At 41.6% G+C, this 16438-nt stretch overlaps 2 protein-coding genes across 3 annotated transcripts in view; one reads left to right on the top strand and one right to left on the bottom strand.

The window, feature by feature from the left end:
* The window catches only part of LOC130164122 (leucine-rich repeat and fibronectin type-III domain-containing protein 4), a 40626-nt gene extending 25919 nt beyond the window's left edge, over positions 1-14707 (top strand). For both annotated transcript variants that reach the window (XM_056368582.1, XM_056368581.1), the window contains exon 8: positions 11147-14707. In XM_056368582.1, the coding sequence (XP_056224557.1) occupies positions 11147-12476 (1330 nt within the window). In that variant the 3' untranslated portion in view covers positions 12477-14707. The remainder of the gene's footprint in view (positions 1-11146) is intronic.
* The window catches only part of LOC130164121 (pyruvate carboxylase, mitochondrial-like), a 293836-nt gene that overhangs the window by 113133 nt on the left and 164265 nt on the right, over positions 1-16438 (bottom strand). The gene's annotated exons all lie outside the window — the stretch shown is intronic.

The following is a 16438-nucleotide window of genomic DNA, read 5'->3' as shown; positions in this document are numbered from 1 at the left end:
CATTACACACCATGTAAACAATGGTCGCCATACTGTATTTGCAACTCTAACAATAGCTTTGATACTTGCCAACAGGTATTGGTTATTGTCTTACAGCTTCTCCTTTTCTTGCAACCACCTTTCATTTTTGTCAGTTCCTTCCTCCCTTTTTTCATGCAAAAACCCTTAAATATTTATCCATTACAGCATGACACTTCAGTAGTGCAACTGTTCACCTTGTACATGGACGAGTGGATCGCTCAAGGGAAGGATGAATGGGGAGACAGATGAAGGGATAGAGGGGCGAAGGTAGTTAATAATTTATCTCCATCAGTCTATGACATACAAACCCAACAGGTGAACAGTTAGTGCATATGGATGAGAGTAGGGCGGCAGAGCAAGTGGAGAAAATGTTTAATGAATAAAGGGGATTTTGAGGGAGGAGAGATTTTTAAGGTTAGTGACATTCTAAGATTCTGTAACATCTTGAGGCAAGCAGAAAGTGTCTGACTCTGAATGCAAGATACATCTACAGCAACATTTAGTGACATACAGTAGCATGTGCCAGTATTAATGGGGAAGTAACAGAGGAACTTGATGGTAGATGTCATTTTTAATTTGAAGTAACATTTAAATCTTCAGTGAGCAATGTCACTTTGCATTTAAAATAAGACCCCCCCCCACACTTCAGTGTCCATGTTTACTCAACATGCTCTCAGAGGCAGAAAAATAATCAAACATTTATAGACCAGATTTGAGGTTAAGGGCTGCAACGTTCTTCTTGTTACCACAAATTATTTAAAGACCACCACCACACCCTGTCTTATGAGTTAAGGCTTCACTTTTGGATAAACATGAGGTGAAAACCTATTCTGCATCCCTAAGAAAGCCTTTGCAAAGCTCTTTGCTCACTCTTTCTATGCATCTCTGTGAGCCAATTTGTACACTGGAAGCCTCGAGTCTATAGCAAAAAAAGACGAGAAGTTCTACTACGATAAGAAGAACAATTCAAAGCAAGGAGTATGTAGAACAAACCTTTTCCGTTTCACACTTTCTGTGCTCACATTGTGAATCAGAAGCCCTTAAAAACTAACATCTCAAATATGAACAGAAACATGGGGAGATATGTGAAGTCTGATTGAAGAGGACGAGAAGAGAGTAAATGAGTCAAACATGAAGAAATAAGATGGACCGATGCAGGACAGAAGTCTTTTCTTTCAAAATATAACAGGAGCTACCTGGTGAAGATGTATAACTACTGCACTGCACATGAATTGTGTCTGTATTCAGAGTTTACTGCCTCAGTATTTACAAGCACAGACTGATGAAACATTTATGTGTGTGGTTGTTGCTACAGCAAAACCCCAAATAGTGAGATGGAATAAGACGAGGAGAGAAAAAGTTGTGCAGGGACTGCCATCATGGCATTATGTGTATTTATGTTTTTGATTTCATTCTGCACGGATGCGGGATTGAATGTGGTTTCCCCAAGGTATTATAAAGATGGCACTAAGCTTTAAGTGGTATCGAGAAGGGGTAAAGGGAGCCAACCATATGACAGGAAAGGAACAGGGAAGACAAACGGATGGAAAGATGATTGGATGTGTGAAAAACTGTTGGTATAATCAGAAGGATTGAGGGAAAGTATGGAAAATGGCAGCCAAGGTTGAATGGAAAAAAGACGGATGGGCAGGAAAAACGAATTGTTTGAGTGATTGATAGAGCCAGACATGAAGAACGGTTGAATTTCAAGGTAGGAATGAGGCCGTTGAGATCTCAGGAGGTGGAGGAGAGGGATTGAGGGAGAAGGCAAAGATAGGGGATGGTTTCTACCCAAATTACCAGGGGAGAGATTGAGATGAAAGAAGGATGGGTGAATGGGGAGAGACTGACAGACAGTGAGGGGGAGAAGATAGAGGGGTGGGCCCAAATGGTCCTCAAGGAAAAAGCCTGGAAATGAGGGTGGAGTGATTGAGGGGAGGTATTTAAATCCATCACTGGAATAGAATAAGAGAGAAAATCTGTGTACACAACAGAAAACACACCTGGGTATGGAAAAAAGAAAGAGAGAGCTTGGTAGTTGGGAGGACCAACATAATGAAAGAGAAAGAGGGAGGAGAGGATGGAGCCCAAAGAAATTTGGAATAACAGCGATGGGAAATAGTCTTTTAAAAATCATACAAAAGGAATAATGTCACAAGGGAGAAGGAGGGAGAGGAAATAGAGACAACACAGCGTGGTGAAAGCCCTGCAGCAAAGCGATCCACTGCTAGAGAGAGGGATGTGTGGATGAAAGGACGTAGGCGCAGAGGTGTCCCATTGAAATGCCACATCAAAACAGATGAGTGCAGATTCTGTACAATCCCATGACATATTTGTGGCAATTACACATGGAGAACTAATTAAATGATTGAATTGAATGAACTGAATGAGATCTAAGCTCCCATGCTGATCGGCTGCATTACTTTCTCTACAGAAAATATTCCAATAGGTGAGTTGACTTGCTACTTAACTGCTAACGTTTGTAGAGTAAAGATGTTTAACTCTAGAAACCAAGGCTTGTAGCAAATAATGCATCTATAAATTCAGAGAGAAGGTGACACCTCATCTAGCCCAGCTTCAGAGTCAAACTAACCCTTTGATAAATTTGTAACAAAACCTGGACACTGATATTAAACAAAGCAGTATTTGTTGTGGGGTTGATGTATTGAGATGCATTAAAATGCCCTGGATGAATTCAGCACGTAAACACAAAACGGTGACACAGTTAAAATGCTTTTCTCTAAGGGAACAAACTTTAAGGAGATAATGAAACGGCGGCATCAGTAGAGGTGAAGGTGCAGCAGCTGTGCAGCTTTAGACAAGAAAATGCTGCTAGACACAAAGAGACGCACACAGAAATAAAATAGCAGAGAGATAAGTGAGAATGACTGAGCCAAGGCAACCAGTGTCACTGGAGAGCTGCTGAAATTCAGCGAAGAGGGAGTAAGCGATCTGAAGTTAGAGTAAACTCTAAACAAATCACACCGCCATCAAAACAGAAGGCGGCGACAACTGTCACAAAGGAGAGACAGATGTAGCGCCTATCCAAAAGGTGAAATTGAGATATTAACTTCCCACCGAATTGAAAAAGGGAGGAGAAATGTTCAAAGAGGAGACACGAAGTCTGAGGGCTTTGAGGAAGGAAGTAGGGAAATCTGTCTCCAAGGACAGCTAAAGGCAAAATGGAAGAGGGCAGCACTTGAAAGAAAGCCTACCACAATGCAGTCAGGGACTTCCAGTATAGCTTTCTATCATGTTATCAATGTGCCAGTGCCAATATCAAACCAGCTAGCAAGTCTGAGAAAAGAGAGTTAGCAAAAGGAAGTCTGGCTTATGAATTCAAAAGGAGGGAATGGAAGAGTGAGATTTTATATTTTCTATCAGGGATTTGTGTTCATATTTTGTTGTTGTTTTTGTTGCTGCTGCTGCTGCATGGGTTTTGACAGGTGGACTGAACTGAGCTGAGTGAGAGAGACAGAAAGAGAGGAAAACAGATGTTTTAAGAAAAGAAAGCGAGGAAAGACAAGATAAGAAAAAAGGGAGCATCTAGTCTCCAATGACTGACAAAAAGTGAGTTACACAGTGAGATAGTGGTATATAATGTTTAAACAGATTACAGAACAACAGAGCACATTGTGTGGCTGCCAGATTTAATCATCTATAAAAAGGTCAGTCACATGCTAGACAACACCAGCTTCCATTTTAGCATGGCTTGTCTAATTCTGGTGGCGTATGTGACAGAGCCAGGTGGGACGTTGCCCATGTGGCCTCCGCTGGGCACTGGTCACCCTGTCAACCTTAGCTCCCCTGACACCACCAACTAAGCTTCCTTCCTGGAGCTTTGCCACAACATTACAGTGTCACACTTGATTTTATTAGAAAAGAATGTCCTACACTATCCAATATGAGATGGCGTTCAGATATTCTGAAAATCTCAGAAATAATATAACCAAGGATTTCCTGAGGCTGTGTTGCGAATGTGGGAAATTACCACAGTGGCATGTCTTTCTCGCCCAAACATGGGCACAGCCCACCTGAAGGACAAAGAACAGGAGAAAGAATGTCCCTCCATTTTAATGAGCCAGCATTTTCAAAGTGACCTCTGTGATTCCATCTGTTAGAAAATTCATCTGATCTTCTCAGCAAAAGTTCTATTTTCATACAATTTCACATTTACAGGGCCTTTCACACAGAGCTGAAGAGTTTATTTAATCTTAACTACCACAGAACATACACGGGTGGACATAAACCAAAAGAAAAATCATGAAAAATGTTACAAAACATGCATCTGTCAAGTTGATTATGTTTTTTGTTGAGGATGTGTCAGAAATGTGTTGAGTCTTTGGTAGTTGTTGTACTGAAGGGCAGACAATGCCACAAAAAGCATCCATACGGTTGAATTATCACCTCTCTGCCAGTCTAAAAACCCATCTGACATGAAGTAAATATCACATACAAAAGCACAATAGCACAACTCAGAGCTTCACGACAATATTATTTGTCACAAGGCTATTTTAATGGAATTGTGTTACATTTTACAGTATAGGTGTCATTGAGTCCAAACACTGCGTAAATACTGAAATGGAGATACCTTAGTAAATATTTCTAAATTATATAACATGTAGTTAGTTTCTTTCTTTTGTGCTCCTGGTGTTTTTTTGTTTTTTTTAAGTGTACTGAAGATGTACCTTTTTAAAAACACTGGCAATCTGTTGGGAAAGAAGTTGTCGATACTTTATGAATCACAGTACATAAGGGACGGCAGCAAGGGCATCTGTATCATACTTGTACACGTCAGAGCCAAAAAGTCTTTCATGAGATTCAGAAGTCCTCAAAGTGTGCAGGCAGGAGTGGAAGGGCTTTGACAATTTTCACATTTAGCTCCAGTTACAACAGGATCAACCTTCCTGCTGGGCACTCATAGTGTCAAGTTTGGCACAGAATTTAATGGGGCCAGAAACGATCAGAGGGAAAGAAAGAGGAGGAAGTTGGAGAGAGAATCACGCAGAGTTTAAGAAATAATGAGAATAATGAAAGTAGAGTCTCAGAAAAGGGACGCAGAGTTAAAAAGGACAGGGGGAGAGTTTGACAGCCACAGGAAAGCAGCATGCTGAGAAATAGACAGATGAGGTCATAGGTAATGAGTCACAAACGGAGAGGGAAATAAAAGGACTGAAAAAGTAGAACCTCAAAATTAGGTGTATGGCAATGCCACTCATTGCTGACACTAATTACACACCGTATCCGACTAATATTTGACAGAGTACTGAACCAATCTATAAATAAGTTTAAAAAAATATGTGGTACACTGTATGAACTATTTTCATCCACTGGAGAAATCAAACATCCAGAGATACTTTCAGTTTCTGTCATGTATTGCACAATATGATATTGCAGGAGAAATGATAGCAGCTTCTTATTTTAGCCTACTGGTAACTAATACAAGAAATTATACAAGAAACAAGATAAGTACATCTGCTGAGGCAGGGATAGATAAGGATGCAAGGAGAGATAACAGTGAGGAAGGGAGGAGGCATGCAGAGACAAAAATGGAGAAAGAGGGAGGAAAGAAGAAAAGAGCAAAGACGCACAAGGCCAAAAGGATGGAGGAAAGAAAAGGAGGGGAGGGAGGGAGGGAGGGGATTTGGGAGAGGAGGGACAAAACTAGGTTGAGAGTTGTACCCCAGGGGAAGATGTAATTAAGTGTTAAACTACTGTGTCAATACATGTGTCAACTCACATCAGAGGCAGATGAAGGAAAGGAGAGAGAAAGGGTCAGCACTCAATACATATGTCATCTTATATTATACTGTAAGATCAGAGAAAGGGAGGAAGTGGGTAAGGGAGGCAGAAAGGGACAGACAGCGAGATTCATACTACCTTTTATCATGTGGTTAAAGTAAAATGAGGAGAAAATAGGGAGAAATAATGGAGACAGACAAATACTGGGGGATTGGGGAGGAGAAGGAGGTCATAAAAAAAGGAATGGGAATGAGAGAGAAAACAACTGAATCAGGCAGAGCAAGAAAATCAGGCCAAATGAGAGAGCCGAGAGAGAGGGATAGATTAAGGAAGGCGAAAAGACAGAAGGAGGGATGAAACAAAATCCAGAAGGGAGGGGTTGGGGGAGAGACAGGCAGAAAGACAGATCAAGGAAAACAGAAGAAGAGATCAGACTAAATTGAGGGAGACAGCCAACGAGATAGTAAACAGTCCGACAAATCAAGACCAAAAATGGAGGAAAGGGTAAACGAACAAAAGACATGACATGGGAAAAAGGAAACGAGGGCAGTATAGATGTCAGCCAGAAGAGGAGATAATTGCTTTGTTGTTCCTCCTCTTCTCTCTCTCTCCTTCTCTCTCCCTCCTCTGTCTCTTGCTCTCTGTGCCCAATCTTGTCTGGTGTCAGACCACCAGACTCGGTAACGCAGATAGAGAGAAAAAAAAAAAAGAGGAAGGAATGAGGCCGCAAGAGAACACGAGAAGAAGAGGAAGAGAGAGGGAAAGAAAGATGTGGAAAGGGGGACAGGATTCTACCACTCCTTTATCCCGTCTTCTATCAGTCTTTTCTTTTCCTCTCTCCCCCTCTCTCTCCTGAGTACTAATAATTACTCGTTTCTGTGTCACCAGCTTGAACAAAGCACTCCCTTGTCTCTTTCACTTTCCCTCTGCATCTGTGTGTGCGCGCGCCTTTGCAGGGTTTAACCATAATTAGAAGCACAGAAACAGACACACACGTTCTTGGTATGTTAGGTGACAGAGCACAATGCCAGCATCTGCAAATACAGGGATGCAATGAGAACAATAACCCCTGCCTCCCTGACAAAACCAACTCAATAAATCAATTCATTTTATTTCAGAACAGTAGCTCAACTCATATGGGGACCACTTTATATTCATGAACATATATTGTCTGAAGAACACTAAGGATTAAGGTGAAAATCATTTCATCTGTCCAGTATGCGTATGCATACCACAGAGCTGCATATTTACATATACATATGACAATAGGCATGTAAATATGGTTAAAAATGCATAATGCAGTGAGTAGTAGCGAATCAGCATATCAAAGATGCATGTGTCCGGGTCTTCCATGTATATTTCAGTGAATTTGCTTGCCTATTTCTGTCGCAGTCAGAGTGGCAAAAACAACCACAGAGGTGATTCACGATCTCATAACGGAGGGAGCAGTGGTGGAGCAGAGGAAAGGAGTGGTGATGAGAAATATAAGATGAGGGCAAATGGAGAGGTGGCAGGGAAAAATAAGAGGAGAGGAGAGGGGAGGATTAGGAGGATGGAAGAGCAGAGGGAGATAAAGAGGAAATGATGAGGAGAGGAGAAGGAAGAGGGGAGCTGGAGTGACCTTGGATGCTGAATAATGGTACACGGTTATAGCTGTGGCTAATAGAGACATAGTACAGTGACTGCAAAATGGGGAAAGGCTGGGAGGTCAGGTGGCGCCCGGTGAGAATCGGCTGAGGATTTGCAGTGAGCTGAGCTGATTGGCTGCAGAAACACAGAGGAGGTAAAAGAGACGGAGAGAGACAAAAGAGGAGTAGAGATGAGCAGAGCAAATGAACATAACAAAAACTTTAAGTCAAAGTAAAAGGTGCCAAGAAAGAAGGTGTATTACTGCAGATTTAGGTAAAGGGAAAGAGAGGATGGGTGATTACAAAGTGGTGAAAAAAGCAAACGACACTGACAGATAAGAGGGAGTGTCCAAACAGTGAAAAGATGGAAATCTGTTCATAAAAGATGGATGGAAAAAGAATGAGGAGGAGAGACTGAGGGAGGGAGGATCGAAAAAGAGCTGAAAAGAAAGATACAGGGAAGAATGGAGGATAGAGTGAATAAAGGTACAGATAATGAATAGCAAGATTAGAAAAATGACTAAAGGATTCATTCAAGGTGTGTGCATGGTTGTGAGTCACGGTCACACAATGGAGGACCAATTGAACAGCTTGATGCTGTGTCCCAATGTATCATAGTGCAGACTGCAAGAAGCATTCGGTTGTTTTGGTAATCCACACACACACATATATATACACACACATATATATATATATATATATATATATATATATATATATATATATATATACACACACATATATATATACACACACAAACTCATTTGGTGCAGGATAATTCATAATGCAAGCATATATCAGATAGTAGATAGGGATTCAGCAACAAATACTGCTTGTATAACAATACAGTCTTCTTTTCCAGCACTGGATCCAATAAAGCTTGTAACTGTCTATCGGCTAGATTAATCAAACTGAGACACTGAGCGACATGGGAAAAGTAAGGAAACCAGCATGCATTAACATGACAGTGAATCAAAGTAAGAGAAAAGCCATTTAAATATAACCTTTGTTAAAGAGAGGCAGCCCCTCAGCCGAACATGACTCCCCACAATGATGGTCAAGTCTGTGCCTCGCGGGATCTATCAATTATACGTAGACACATAAAGGCTCTGGATGAACTGACACCACTGTAATATTTCTCAGGGCCTTTTATAAGCCTATAACATGACCGGGGCTTTTTATTCAGACAGAGAGGCAGCAGGAGCGTTATGAGTGCCGCTTCTTGCATATTTCATGTGGGAAATCTGATTAAGTATCCCACTGCCTTTACTACTGGACTTTTACAAGGGTAATTCGCAGTCCTCCACTGTGACTGATTCCCCAAGACGGGCTTTCATTTTAGGTTTTCATTCCTGATATATTTGGGTATAATGCCTTGGTTTGATTTCACTTTCTTGAGGTGCCTCGCTCTTTTCTGTAGAAATATAAAAAGTATGTACTCTAAACCTTCATTTTGCTACTTTCATTTCCAATTCTAGTTATCACTCTGAAGTTTTGGGCCTTGCAATGTAGTCAGTGTCCATCATTTCACAGAGCTACCCGACACTTTGAACAATCAGAGTTTATTTAAGTGAAGGCCAACAGTTGGAGCAGACATTCAAGCTAATTCACTTGTGTAAAGAGTTGGATACCAGCATTTCCTGGGACATTATAGCAAATTGGCTTTAGTATGCCCTCTTCTTAGACCATGCAATTGTTCAAGTGTCTGCAGTTTATTTATTTATTTTTTATGCTTGTTTGGAATTTGTAATGAATTTGCATGAAAGAAGGATATTACTAATATTCTAGGTTTATTCTAAGTTGACTGGTCATGAAAATGTAATGTGTGGATATTATATAAAGAGCTGCTTTCTCTAGAATAATGGGCCTTTACCATGGTAACACACACCTGGTCCCAAAGTTGCTCAAGCAAAGAGAATTAGTTAATTGGCGAATTTGTGACAGTGTTAGAGAGCAATCTATAGTGACCTTATGACCACAGGATAAGGCATATTTTAATGAGACTGCCCCATGTGTCCGTTGAGATTATACTGGGACTGGGAGTGTCAGACAGTACATTGTAATTCCTTATCAAATCATACTGAGCTTCTGCAGGAAATTAGTTTGGAGGCATTTCTGTGCCAGTCCTTGCTATTCAAATCACTCCAGGAGATTCGCTAAGGCAGTGTAACCGAGTTTGCCACACGCTGTTCTTTGCAAAAAGCACTTTTAATCCTAAATTATAGCAGTGCAATGGTTGATATTCTGGGCATTAGTTCAGAAAATTACAATTGTGTTCACTTTGTAAGCCTCAAGAAGGCAGTGAAAATCAGTGATCAATATTCCTTCTTCACAGCACTGTATCCCAAGTTTATGGTTCTGCCTTTGAGTAGACCCCTCTTTTGTTTCCCAGATAACTTAGCATTATTCAAGAAAGCTAATCCCCTTATTTATGCAACACAAATATAAATATATTTGTGAGAATTCAAAATTCAAGATAAAGACAAGTAGGCTAAATAGCTGCTGTCCTTGGTCTCTTTATTTTGAATGCATTGTAAGCAGAGTAAGGTTAGGCGCCTTCTGCAGTGGGTCCCCCGGTGTCTGAGTCACACTAGATGGCATTTATAGGATGTAGCTCAAGTCTGAGGGGAGCTTGAATGTTAGCAATAGACAATACAAATAAGCTCTTTGATGTAGCGTGAAAAAGGACAGATAGAGAGGGATTCGGAGAGAAACTACAGGAGAGGAAAGAAAAAAGAAGTCACTGACAAAATATTCAGAGCAGCAACACAGAAACACAGAAACACACACACACTTGCCCACACAAGAGGGGTGGACAGCAGAGGGCAAAGTCATACCCATCAGCGACAGACACTTGAGCTGTGCTGCAGTCTCCCACACACGCACACTTTTACTCTAACAGGTCACATACACAAACCCACTAACATGAAAATACACAGATTGTCATTCAAGTATGTCCTAAATACAAACATATACAACCATGAACACGCACACACACACTGAGCCAAGCACATACAACTTACGTAAAGCCTGTGCCCCTCCATTCTTATCACCACCTCTCCTCATTGTTTTTCCCTCTCACTGTCTCTCTATTGTTCACCTATTCTCTGCTTTAGTTCTAACGGCTGCTCAAACACTTAAAATGAGGACACATTCAAAGCGCTTTTTTCATTATTATCCCACGCAAGCACTCACTCATTAGATACACGCAGGAACACATTTGCAGTCAAAAGAAAACAAAGCAAAAAGCATGACAATACACATTCATTTCCTATATTCCACTAATCAAAACCATAAAATGTCTCAGCTTTACTGTAATCCTAGCCCCAACAATTAAAACTAAAATGGCCTCTTTTTTCCAATGCGAGGTCCCACAAAATGGCTCAACTTTTTCTTCACGCAGGGATTCAAGTACGAGCACGCACACATACACACACACACCCCTGCACTCCAAATGAGCAGACAGAGTTCTCTTTTCATATTCCCTGGGCGCGCTCTCCATCAATAGCCTCATTTTCCCTCTCTCCCCCTACTGCAGTATCCACTCTTACGCAGTTTCTAGCCATCCTTTCACCCCCTCCTCTCCTCTGCTTCGGTCCAGTATTCAAGCCTTTCTCCTTAGTTCCACAATAGTCAAAATATTCAGGCTAGTATTCAAGTTACAGCAGATATTTTATATTTCACTACACATCCTGTGCACAGCATGCCTGTTTATTTAACTGACCTCCTCTTTTCTTACTTTTCTTTGTCTCTAGGATTCTACCATCGACCAGTGACCGTTTCCTGTTGAAGAACTTGGTTTCCGGTGTGGACTATAACCTGTGTGTGCTCGCCATTTTTGATGACACCATTACATCACTGGCAGCAACAAAAGTTCTGGGCTGTACCACATTTTCCACCAAGGATGTTTACCCAGCATGCCGCTCTCTCCAAGCCCACTTTCTGGGCGGGACACTGACCATCTTGGTTGGTGGTGTTGTTGTGGTCACCCTACTCGTGTTCACAGTGGCGCTCATGGTTCGTCACCGGGTTTGCAATCATGGTGACCACATGATATGTCACAACAGCAACACTGAGGCAGGAGGTGGGGCCTGCTGTCAGAGTGGAGGTGTAGGGGGTAGGGACAAAGGGGGAAATGGTGGCGGGTGCTACCAATCAAATGGTTCCGGGGACATGATGATGGTGGTCCTGCCCAATGGTCTGCCTTCCAAAAGAGGAGGCGAGAAGGAAAAGGAAAAGGAGAAGGAGAAGGAAGCAGCTGATTCTGCGTCCTCTCTGCCTCCAAAACTCCCTCCAAAGCCCAGGCCCAAGCCTAAAGTCAACCTGGAGCAGTATCTTTCAGCTGGAGGGGTAGTTTCAACGACAACAGGGGCAGGACGTGAGATGGCACTGGTGGTGAGGCAGAGGAAGCTGGAGAAGGCGCCACCGTACACCCCTGAAAGTGACAGAACTCCCCTCTACTACTCCCCTTCCCCTCCATCCACCCTGCCCCGTCAGTCACGCTCCAGGGACCGCCCTAAACCCCGCCTGGAGAGAGAATTGACCAATCGTGCCAGTTTCTCTCTGGCTGCACCCCTGAGAGACTCAGAGCTGTTGGACTGGAGAATCACTCCCCGAGGCAGGGACAAATGGAACTCCTCACAGGCCTATCAGAGTCCAGTATCCCCTCTAAGTCCTGCCTGCGGGACCGTTAGCAAACGGCGGCACTCGTTGGATATGGGCTCCTCTGTTGCCCTAGCAACTGACGCTGCGGCCACTGTTGCCAAGCGCTACGGTGCTGTCAGCTACGCCAAGCGGCTGAGCGTGATCTGGACGAGGAGGAGCCAGTCACTTCATGGTATGCTGGTGCAGTGTGCCTCGACGACAAGCACAACATCTTCAACAACCAGCGACGAGGGCGAAGGCGGCGGCGGCTTTGGACCACGCTGTGAGTTTCAGCGGGGATACATCCACGCCTACAACACCACCAACTCCAACTCTAATGCTGGGATCACTAGTGGGAAAGCAGGCAGTGTAAAAGACAGGGGGAGAGAGAAAGGGAACGACGGAAAAAATGCTGAAGAACTGGAGGAAAGTGTTGTGTAGCGGCCAGTGGAATGGAATAAAAAAAAAAAGCTAAGAGGGACAAAGGGTTCTGTGAGAGGACAGTTTGAATGGGATCTTGATTTGACGAGGGTGAAGCGGTAGGATAGGGAAGATGAAGTGATTACAGATGAGGAAGGGAAGGTTGCAAGTTCAGAGGGAGAAAGACAAGTAAAATTGACTTAATTCTCACTTGTGCAGTCCTTGATTTGCCTGGGGAGAAGTCAAGAAAAGTGAAGAGGAGAGGCGAAAGTGTACCTGGAAGTGAGCTGGAGATTTTTAAGAGGCTCTTTATAGCTTGACCTGAGGAGTGATGGGTGGAAAAATAAGTGGGAAGAGAGATGTGACAGGAAAAGCGGCGTGAGTGGGAGAAACATAACACATGGCAGTTTTAAAGTGGTCTTTAAATACTCAAGGCTGAGTTCAAGCTGTATCAGTAAAACATGGCTGATACAAGATAGAACAATAAAGTAGTAACAAAAAAACAAAAACCTAGGCAAAGGGAGTGACAATTCTGAGACGAGACAATGTGAATGGTATATATAGTCGCTAAGAGAGGGAAAGACGTAATCAAAGAGGGGAAAACATCAACAGAACAAAGGATATATAGCAGAGACAGAGATGGCGTGAGCTCAGCGTGGATTCTCAGTAAAGCCTATACACTAATAGAACCAGACTCTTGCTAACACTTCAACTCTCCAGGGTCCCAGCCCCCACAACACCACCAGGGTTTACACTGGATCAAAAACATCAACACAACCGGTAATACTGGAGAAATGCTTTTCTCTCTGACAAAAATACAACAGTTCAAAAAAAAAAAAAAGAGAAAAAAAAAACAAAAAGACATTTTGATGACATAGCTCTGCTTTGTTGTCTTGTTTTTTTTTTGACTCCAACACTGACGGCCATTTTGAAACTCTTTTCCAAAACACGATGAATGTGACTTTTATGTGTCCTCTGTGGCTGGACAATGATTTTGGCTTGCCATGCCTGCGGATTATGGGAGCATAAATACAGAGCCGGGTGCATTGGACATGATCAATCGATATGGGCTGGAAAGAGCGAGTGGAGCACAGACATTATTAAAAGAAAGACATTGGGATTACAATGGAGTCGATATGGATTACAAAATGGAGACGACAGGGGTGTATGATGAAACGTGTGTGCGTGTGCATTTCTGAAAGACAAGATCATACTGGATGTCAGATAATAATGGACCAAACAAATGAATAATACAAATGGCTGCATAAGTGTGCATGCACTGGTGGATCAGGGACAGGATGTGTGTATGTGTGCCTGTGTGTGTATTTGTGTGCGCACATGTATATGAATGTTTGTGAGGAGCAATCCACTCAACCACGGTTGACGGTATGGCGCTTTCTGGACATGCTGTAAGAGGAATTAATCCAGAATTTTAAGACTTGAGGTGATCAAAACGCCCACAGTGAAGTCAAAGTGAAACGTTTAAAGACATTTTCACCAAAATCAGAATAAATCACTATTTCCAGCAAAGTAGCATGGTCAGAAAGCAGCAACCATTAAGCGGGAATCAAAATTTCAAATTCATTTTTTTGTGACTTCAGGTTCCTTTGTGCCACATGGATTCATTTTCAATCCAAGCAGTGAATGTTCTCAGAGAGGAACCAGTTTAAAAAACATGAAGCCGCTAACGATATAACTCTCTTCATTGGAAGACTTTGTAAAACTCAACTAATGGGACGACTGATCCATTGGCACATAGCACAGAGACTCTTAAAAAAAAAATCTATCAATGAGAAAAAAAATGAAAAGAGAAAACTTGAAAGTACATATATATAGTATATATATATATATATATATATAAAAAAAATGATGTTACTTGTCGCACCATGTGTTTCTGTTTTCTGGGGAATGATGTTAGGATCCAATACAAAATATAAAATGTGTGATTTTTTGTTTTAAACAAAAAATCGTCATGATTAGAACAGAAAATGTTGATTATGACTAGGCAGAAAAATGAAGATCAAAACAGACACTGAAGAAGCACACACAGCACAAACACACAAACTGGCAAGCACACACACCCCAAAACAGACACACACAAACAGATGCCTATAAAACAGAGCCAATTACATTAATAATAATGACTTTTAACCATTACTGTTGTTTCCTTTCTGTTTTTATTTCATTTTGCCAAAGTCAATATTGTTCTCTGGACTTGATATAAATAATAAAAATTACACGTATGAAACAGAGACGGACTCATTAACGTGAGGGAGTAAATCATGTGTCGTGTTTGTGTGTTTACATATGTACTTTAAAGGTGTATGTATGAAAAGAATTTACAGTATGACATTATTGGATAGTGTCAGTGTAGTTTAGTATGTTGCCAAGTGCCAAATCAGATTTTAAGAGAATTAAGTGCTATTTAATCAACTATTTAATCAATCAGTTATAAGGTAGACATACTTGAATAAAACATTTATAATGCTTTGGTTTAGTTTGAATTTGCAGAAACGTTAGGATGATTCAGTCTTGTTGGAAAAGTTTTGAGCTAAAGGCAAACTTGTGAGTCAAAGATGCTTTAGTGCATGCATGCATGGCAAAAATGAAGTTGTTTACTTGTCAGTCAGTGGAGTTGATTAGATGGTAAGTAACTCTACTTGAGATAATTAAGAACAGCATATGACAGGAAAGACAGAATGAGAAAAACCATAAAAAAGCAATCCGGGGAAAGGGGGAGATCAAGAGTCCCAGGAACAGATGTTAATGCATTTAGAAAGACAAAAAGATAAGAGTAAACAAAAGACTTCTTACAACAGATCTGATATGACACAGAGAATAGGAAAGAGAGCTCAAGTGACAACAAACAGATTTTGTGAGATAGAACAAGAAATAAAAGCTGTCAGGACTAATGGATCATGATTCTGATGCTTTGTTATTATCAACCATATCTGCTGGTTTCAGACAGGCTAATGTAAGACATTACAAGACCCTTCACTGTTACCTGCAGCTCAGTTAAACGCCAATTTAGCAGCAAAGCGAAGACATTAACTGGCAGCGATCTACAAGTGAACATTGCTAATTAAACTTCTAAAGATATAATTGAGAAGAAGACAGAAGAAAAGACAAGAGCAAATTGAAAAACATGAAGTAGCAATCCAAAACATCCCTTCATTTATCGATTTTCTTTATCCAGGTCATGGTGGCAACAGGCAAAGCAAGGTAGCCAAGACCCCCTTCTCCACGGACAGATCTGGCTCTGACTCTGGTTTCCATCCCAGTGGATGCAGCCAGAATACTTCCCCTGGGAGGTAAACTGAATGTAGAAACCAAAACAATAAGCTGAAAGCGGATGACTGCTGCACAGAGCTGCAGACTGGGGTGTTATTTCTCAGTTGGATCAGCAGCAGGTAGGGAGGTCATTGTGTTAAGCGTTCAGTGAGTGTGTTTGTGTGCAAGCTTGCGTGTGTCTCTGCACATATCCATGGCTGAATGTGCTCATTCCCAAATGTGTGTATCAGAGAGGCAAAAAACAAACACCATGTGCTGAGAGTTATTTCTGTCATGTAACTATTTTGTCACAATTTATTACCAAGCAGATAAAAGATTATTTAACCACACTGCGTACCTGGTGTGTGTGTGTGTGTGTGTGTGTGTGTGTGTGTGTGTGTGTGTGTGTGTGTGTGTGTCAGACATCAGGTTAGAGGGCAAATTGATTTCAACCTCTTAAATGGCCACATTAAAGACTACAGTCACCTTTGAGAAAGGGAGAGTCTGACTGTGTGTGTCTGCGTGTGTGTGTACTTATGTGTGACGGACAAGAACAATACAGCGCAGCACAAAATAACCCCTCCCTCTTCTTTCTTTGCCGTAGGCAAAACCCTGGCCCAATTTGACTAATTAAAAAAAATGCTGAGTAATGTGCAAACACACATCCACACATAACCTTTTAACACACACATTCACAAATGTGCATATATAGG

The sequence above is a fragment of the Seriola aureovittata genome, chromosome 23 (assembly GCF_021018895.1).
Source record: "Seriola aureovittata isolate HTS-2021-v1 ecotype China chromosome 23, ASM2101889v1, whole genome shotgun sequence".
NCBI classification, from domain to species: domain Eukaryota; kingdom Metazoa; phylum Chordata; class Actinopteri; order Carangiformes; family Carangidae; genus Seriola; species Seriola aureovittata.
Note: the sequence above shows the minus strand (reverse complement) of the source record. Positions and strands in the feature narration are given on the sequence as shown.